Source organism: Cannabis sativa, unplaced genomic scaffold (assembly GCF_029168945.1).
Source record: "Cannabis sativa cultivar Pink pepper isolate KNU-18-1 unplaced genomic scaffold, ASM2916894v1 Contig1, whole genome shotgun sequence".
NCBI classification, from domain to species: Eukaryota; Viridiplantae; Streptophyta; class Magnoliopsida; order Rosales; family Cannabaceae; genus Cannabis; species Cannabis sativa.
This window is the reverse complement of record NW_026870037.1, coordinates 310,065-318,042: the sequence shown is the minus strand read 5'-3', so window position 1 is coordinate 318,042 and position 7,978 is coordinate 310,065. Positions and strand designations below refer to the sequence as shown.

General features: G+C 33.3%; 1 protein-coding gene across 1 annotated transcript; it reads left to right on the top strand.

The window, feature by feature from the left end:
- Positions 1 to 1,245: 1,245 nt before the first annotated feature.
- On the top strand, positions 1,246 to 7,678 carry LOC115720583 (ubiquitin-like domain-containing CTD phosphatase). The gene is made up of 7 exons (XM_061107392.1): positions 1,246 to 1,648; positions 1,764 to 1,908; positions 1,993 to 2,107; positions 2,222 to 2,285; positions 4,915 to 5,080; positions 5,394 to 5,692; positions 7,389 to 7,678. The coding sequence occupies exons 1-6, from the start codon at positions 1,392 to 1,394 to the stop codon at positions 5,637 to 5,639; spliced, it is 993 nt and encodes a 330-aa protein (XP_060963375.1). The 5' UTR covers positions 1,246 to 1,391; the 3' UTR covers positions 5,640 to 5,692; positions 7,389 to 7,678.
- Positions 7,679 to 7,978: the final 300 nt, after the last annotated feature.

Genomic DNA, 7,978 nt, shown 5'->3' with positions numbered 1-7,978 from the left:
ATTATAATTGATTAATCAAAACCAATTACATGAGTCTTACAAGCAATATTATCTCAACTAGTGGGGGGACCATGGGTCTATATAACCGAGCTTCCAACAAGTAGATCAAGAATTTAGCACTAAAATTCACTAACTTATTAATTCTTCGTTGAATCCACGCATAGAACTTAGAATTGCACTCTCAGTATATAGAATGCTCTATATGTTCCACCATATAGACACATCATTAGTTATCCATTGTTATAATCCTAATGTGATCAATGATCCTCTATATGAATGATCTACACTGTAAAGGGATTAAATTACCGTTACACCCTACAATGTATTTATTCCTTAAAACACTTGACCCCGTATAAATGATATTTCAGCTTATGTGAAATGAGTACTCCACCATTTATGTTCGTTTGGTCAAGCTCGAAGGAGATCATCCTTTGCTTACTATTCGCCAGATAGAAGCTATAGATTCCATGTTTATGCTAGCGCTCCCACTCAATTGCACTACCGTGTTCCCAAAATGTACGTATCACCCTGACCTAAAAGTAGGCTTAACTAACAAATCAAAGAACACGAATAGTCTTTCAAGATTGAGCCTAATCATAACAGGATTAAGAACATTTGATCTAGGATCAACTAGGTGATATTGACTTGAATAGATATTACGGTAAGTTTAATAAATCTAAGTCAAAGTTCAATATCGGTCCCTTCCGATGCATACTCCATGCATCCAACCTGAGCTTTACTTTAACCAATGCTCTGGAAAGAACATAGCACTTCTCCAAATGCAAGTAAACTCTGTTGTAGATTATCATATCAGTAAAACTCTATGTCTGATAAATCTAGGAAACTTTATTCACATAGTCATGTTTACTTTCTAATGTGTTGACGGCACAATAAACAGGATCAAGTATGTAAAAAGGGTTTCAGATGAATTCATACATTATGTACATATAATGATAAAATAAATCATGTGAACCATGCAACATTAAATGTTATTTCTGATCTATATTAATAAGTAAATCTGATTATATTGAAATGAGTTTTATTTAGGACATAAAACCCAACACTTTGATCTCTTCTTTACGATGTACTAAACGCTAAATTTTTTCTCAATGAAATTTTATTCATTGTTCAAAAAAAAAAAAAAAAAACAAAAACATGAAAATATTATTATTTTTTTTTTGGAAAGAAAATAAATATAATAATGATTCAAAAAAAATATATATAATAAAAAAAAAATTGTGTAAATATCCCAATAAAATAAGTATCATTTTAGTCTCAGCACAATTGAATCCGTTCCATTACCGCCGCACATCCTTCTGCTGCCACCCCAATTGAAGCAGTGATCAGTTTGGTTGGACTGTAAGGAAACAAGCTCACCCCATTACCCTTTAATGGCTGGAGAGGGATCGGCTATCACAGAGGAGGAGATAACTCTCACTGTGAAATGGAGCGGTAAAGAGTACACTGTCCGACTTTGCGCCGACGATTCCGTCAGTGAGTTAAAGCGCCGAATCAGCCAACTCACCAACGTCTTACCCAAACGCCAGAAGCTTCTCTACCCCAAACTCCTCGCTTCAAAGCTCGCCGATGACTCTGTCTTACTTTCTCAACTCCCTCTCAAGTCTTCTCTCAAGATGACCATGATTGGGTTCTCTCATTCTTTTCATTTTACTTATATTTTACGCAGACAATGTGTTTGGCAATTTAACTCATCCAATTTTCTATTCTGGGTTTTATTTGATTGTGAAATGAATCATTTTCAGTACTGTGGAAGATGAAATCATAGTGGACCAAGTGGAGTCTCCGGAGATTGTTGATGACTTTGAGCTTGGCCAAGATGAAGCTGTTGATATCAAAGACAACGAAGTTAATAAGCAGAAATTGAGGAGGCGCGTAGATCAGTACAAGGTGGTATTACATAAATCTATATAATTTCTTTGAAATGTACATTACATAAATGTAACCAGATCGGCACTTTTTGATGGAATATAGATTGATCTTCGGAATCCATGCCGTGAGGGGAAGAAATTGCTTGTTTTGGATATTGATTATACTCTATTTGATCACCGGTCTACAGCTGAAAACCCTATTCAACTTATGCGTCCTTGTAAGTAATTTTATTTTTAGTTTCTATTTCTTGAGTTTATACAATCGTGTAAGAGACATTTTCCCATAAAGTCAAGGTCTTTGTCTGATGGTGAAGTTTAACGTGTCTTGTTAGATCTTCATGAATTTCTTACGGCTGCTTATGCGGAATATGATATCATGATATGGTCTGCAACCAGGTCAGATATCCACTCATCCTTTTCCTCCCTATGATATTGTCTCAAATATGTTTTTCTACTTCTATATGGCCTAAAGTGGCAGTACACTAACACTTTGCAATGCTGACATTCTATGTTTATGATTAAGATATTTGCTACACTATCCAAGTCAAGACAAAGTTATGTAGCTGACATTATCCCTTTCTTGGAATAGATACGCTAACTCTATATCTACCATTATAGTTATACCATAGTATACTACACATAGCAATGATCACATTTCTCATCTAAAAGATTAAGATATAATTTAGTATTGGATTATCTCTGTCAAAGACTTTCTCCTTCTTGGATTTTCCATTTCTAAGAGTGAGTTTCATTGTCGAACGTGATTAATCAAAATTTTAGAATCGTTATTGGAGTCTTAATATTGAACGCAGGGTGTTCATCTTAGCCTTTACAATGAATGGAGGCTCAGTTTGTATCTCAGAGAGAATTAGACTCTCTGGTTTAAATTAGTTGTTACATGCAAAGAGGATAGTAACATGTGGTTCAAATATGAAAGGGAAGCAGATAAAGGGGGAAGAAGATATTGAAAAAGCAATTTTAAACGTTTATAAATCACTTTAGGCTTTAGCAGTTCTTGGAGACAGGAGAGTCCTTTTAGTTTTTGTTTTTGCTCAGACCAGCATGGCATCCCTCAGCATATAAGGTTATCTCCAAGGTGCTATCCTTAAAAACCACATAATTCCTATATTATATGGTGTAGAAACACAAGGATGGAGATTTTTTAGCAGGAAGACAGATGTGATCTTAATGGCCAATAAAATAGTGGAGTGTTGTCATTCTCGGAAGGGAGGAGTGGTGTTCAAAATTGATATTGAGAAGACTTGCAACTTTTTAGAGAGGAACCTGGAAGACTTTATGATACAATCAAAAAGTGTTGGAAAGTTTTGGTGGTAGTGGACAAAAGCGGATGTCTGTTATCAATGGTAGGCTCGAGGTAAGTTCAATGGTATTAGGAAAGGGTAAGTTCAATGGTAGTAGGAAATTAAGGCAGGTGATCCTTTATCCCCCTTTCTTTTTATTCTAGCAGTGGATTTGTTGGGTTGAATGGTTGAACAAGCTGAGGGAGTGTCTCAGGTCCAAGGATTTATGGTCGATAGAGAAAGTGGACATTACTCACTTTTCTTAGAATCCACTGAACAAAATGTTCCAAATCTGCTTAGAGTATTGAGAGATTTTTATGTATTGAGGACTACAAATTAATTTAAGCAAGAGCCAGAGTTTGGGATCTCAATGTGGAAGAGGGGTGGCTAAGTAATGAAGCTGATAAGATAGGTTGTGTGGTCTATTATTGGCTGCTGGAATACTTGGGTATGCCTTTGGATGATAATCCTAGAAATTCGAGTTTTTAAGATCTAGTTGGGGCTGAAGTTTCCAATTGTTTAGATGGTTGGAAGATTGCTGACATGTCTAGTGAAGGTAGATTGACATATACAATCAGTCTTTCCACTTTACCAGCTTACTATCTTTTGTTTTTGCTCCATTGCCGGTTGTTGATACTTTTTTTTTTCGCAAGGACGGTTGTTGATACTTTAGAGTAGTTGGTGAGGTATTATTTTCTTTTTGGGAAGGTGGGGACTCGGCTGGTGGCAAGCTTGCAGTCTCTTGGAAGAGTGCTTGTAGGCCCAAGAACAAAGGAAGACTGCACATTCGGCACTCTAAAGATATAAATAAGGCACTTCTGATGAGGTAGTTCTGAAAGTTTCCTAAGGAAAAGAATTATGTGGCGCAGAATAATCAAAGCAAGTATAGACTAAACGATAACAGGTCGGACTCAAATTTGGGTGAGAGAATATCCCTTGGATGCCCTTGGAAAATAATTGCTTCTCTTTATAATGATTTCCTACGGCGGGTGAGGTTTAAGTAAGAAACGAAGATAATATTAGATTATGGGATGAAAAAAAATAATAAGAGTAAGTTTGAAGATTTGGAAGACAAAAAGGAAAGACTTTAGGACAAGATACAACATTGGGTAGCTATTTGGCTTTATATGAAAAAGAGTTTAAAGGGGTTTCTTTCTATTCTTTATTCGGAGAATGACAATACTTTTTGTAACTCTAACCTTTTCAGTTTTATCATTTTTAATGGGTGTTCTCGTTCACTTTTGTTTGTATTATATTTTTAATCTTTTAATACAAGTTGTTTTGTTTTTGAAAGAACAAAAAAAGTAGATTAAGATATATGTTACAATATTGAAGTCAAGACAATGAAATATAACAGATATTATCCCTTTCTTGGAATAGCAAGGGCACAATGGTGATACTCTAAATCGACATAACCCTTACTCGATTTGCACACGCAAAAAGCATGTGTTTTTTTTTTTTTTCGTGAATATATCAGTAGATCTGATTTTTGAAGATACTCATAAATCTATGTAGTTCCACAAGTTAAGTCTGTCTTCTTAATTAATTGATTCATCTAAGTATTTAGTTGGCAAGTTTGAAATGAAAAAGATAGATACAATTCCTTTGGTTGTTAGCTTGTATGGATGTTTTCGACGGTATTATTTTAGTCAAGTGTTAACTCATCTCCCCAAGTTATTGTATACACATCTCATTCATACAATTTACTTGTATTAATTTTGCAGCATGAAGTGGGTTGAATTGAAAATGGGACAACTTGGAGTACTCAACAATCCTAACTACAAAATCACTGCTCTTCTAGATCACTTAGCAATGATTACAGTCCAATCAGATTCTCGTGGGATCTTCGATTGCAAGCCTCTAGGCTTGATTTGGGCTCATTTTCCAGAGGTATGCTTGTGTATTTATCTACATCCAACCTCCACTGGAATGGAGGTTGACAACAGTAATAGGAAAACTAAATTGTGAACTTTTAGGGTTCGAACGAAGAAAGAAGCATATGATGCTTGTTTCATTGAGACCATGGTGATCTTTTGCCTTTCTACCACAATATAATCTCAACACATGGAAAAATTAAACTGCCAAAGTAAAATAAAGCAGTTTTATTTATAATGCCGCATATAAATGGATATTTTGCATTTCTGTATGCTACCCTACCCCATGTACTGTATATTTGACTATTTTGTCTCCTGTTTTATTTCAGTTCTACAGCTCCAAAAATACTATTATGTTTGATGACTTGAGAAGGAATTTCGTGATGAACCCTCAAAATGGCTTGACAATCAAGCCATTCAAGAGGGCTCATTCAAGCCGTGAGAGTGATCAAGAACTTGTGCGACTAACCGAATATTTACTTGCCATTGCCGAACTTGATGACTTGAGCACCCTAGATCATAGTAAATGGCAGTATTTTAACGAGGACGGTGTGAAAAGACGGAGGCATGCTTGATTGAGATTAAGAGTTTTGGAAGTCTAGTTTGTTGGTCATCTCCACTATTTGAGGTACATTTTAGTGCCTTTTTCCCTACTGTACTACATATTTGCCTAGTTTTTCATTGTTTCTGTTTCCTTGACAATACATGCAATCATATGATATTGCTAGGAACTTCTGAAATCGATTAGGTATCGAGACATGCATACATACATACATGTATATATATACATAAATTTATAATATTTGAAAGACACTTAATTGTTTAACAGTAACTATAGATTTAGGAGAAAATAAATTTACATTGTGTACTTATGTTGTGTGGTTACTCCATGCGTAAATATTTCGTGTGTACACTGTATTACAAATATATTTCGTGTGCGACCATGTTACACCAAGCACTCATGGATGAGGACCATATAACATAGAGACATTTCTCTTCTACAAATATAAAAATTGAGGAGACTTCACTGCCAATTATATTGATTTGCTTGATTGAATAATTGAAAATACTAATTAGTATAAATATCCAAATTTTTTAATAATATAAATAAATAATAATGAGTGCTTTTAGGGGGAACCCTTTAGGTGGCGTTTGGTTAGAGATAATGAAGTAGAATGGAATGGAAATGAAATAATTTTTATTTCATTTTTTTGTTTGGTTGCATATTAAAGTATTGAAATGTTATTTCAATGGAATGATTTTTCTACCATTTTAGTGGAATGACTATTCTATTTTGAAACGGAAGGAAAGACCATTCTATTCCATTTCTATTCCCATTCTCATTCCTATAATTATGTTTTCATTCTTCTTAACCAAACGTTACCTTGTGTTTTTGATATTTGAAATAGGAATTAAGATCATCTGTTAAAAATTGGTGTCCCATAATGTATTAAATCAATCTAAATTTGCCAACTCAACTAATTACTTTTCTTAGACTCCATTAACCATGTAGATAAGTTTTTTTTTTCCTTAAAGTACTCAAATTAATTGATGTGTCACAATTAGATTGGTTTAATACATTATGGGATACCATCTTTTAATAGTAGATCTTAATTCTTGAAGTAGTTATAATTTCAATTTTTTATAGATAATATATTGTAGTTATTTAAGACATTCTCCAAAGTTTTAAAAAATTTGAAATAATTTAAAATACAAAAAGTAGGATTCAAACTGCACCCGTAGAAAATAAAAGAGGTACGTATGCAATAGACTATTGGAAATTTGTTTTCGACGAGTTAAATTATTTTAAATTTTTCAAAAATTTGCAATATTTCAGATAACTACAATGTACACTGTCATATAAAAAAATTAAAATTTAAACTATTTGAATATCGAAAAAACGAAAGAGATGCATTGGTACACCTATTTTTAGGGGTACTTCTACAAACCGAAGAAAAACATTGAGAAGTGACTCTTTACTTGTCAAATACTTAAGAGGTAAAAACGTTTCTAGAACAACTTATTAGATTCATATCTCCTATGATTTATTTTGAAGCATTGTTATTGGATACCAATAGTGCCTAACACCTTCTAGACGTGTCACTTTACAATTAATTAGCGATACTCTTTAAAAGTTATTACATTAAACTATATGAGACTCGATACTTAAAAGTGATATTGACACGTAGAAAGGTATTAGACACTCTTGGTACATTTTAGTATTTATCTTTATTTTGAGGCAATCCCTATTATTGTTTTGTAGGAACACAATTACAAGGTACTACATAGTTTTATAACAATGTTTGTTTTTTGTGTTGTTTCAGGGATGTAACTTTTGTTTCTGACAAAGTTGAAGCGTCCGTTTTGTCCTCCATGATATGGTGTGAATTTTTATTTGCCATTCTGTTGAGATTTAGGTGTTTGAATAGTAAAGAGCAGCTCTTCAATTATTCGGAGGATTTCTGACGATGACATTAAACTCAATCCAAAAGTATCTCTTAAAAAATTATACAAAATGAATATATATATATATATATATACATTTATTAAATATGTTCTCTGGTTGTGATACAATATACTTAGCAGCTATGATGATTTCGGGTTTGGTAGTGCATTTCAAAGTTTTTATGATTAGTGATAGTGAAAAAGTTTGAGAAGTGTTATGTGATTGTGTAAAATCTCATAATTGTGTATGGAAATTTAATAAATGTATATATATATATATATATGTATATTTTTAAAAATTGTTATTATTTTTTTTTTTGGAGAAAAAGTTTGCTATTATAAATTTAAAGAGTCATTTACAACAACAGAAAAAATGGTAGGGAGAATATTCTCATACCACATACAATCATTATCCAACGCTAACGCTTGTTTAGCCAAGCCATGAGCAGCTTGGTTTGCATCTTTTCGA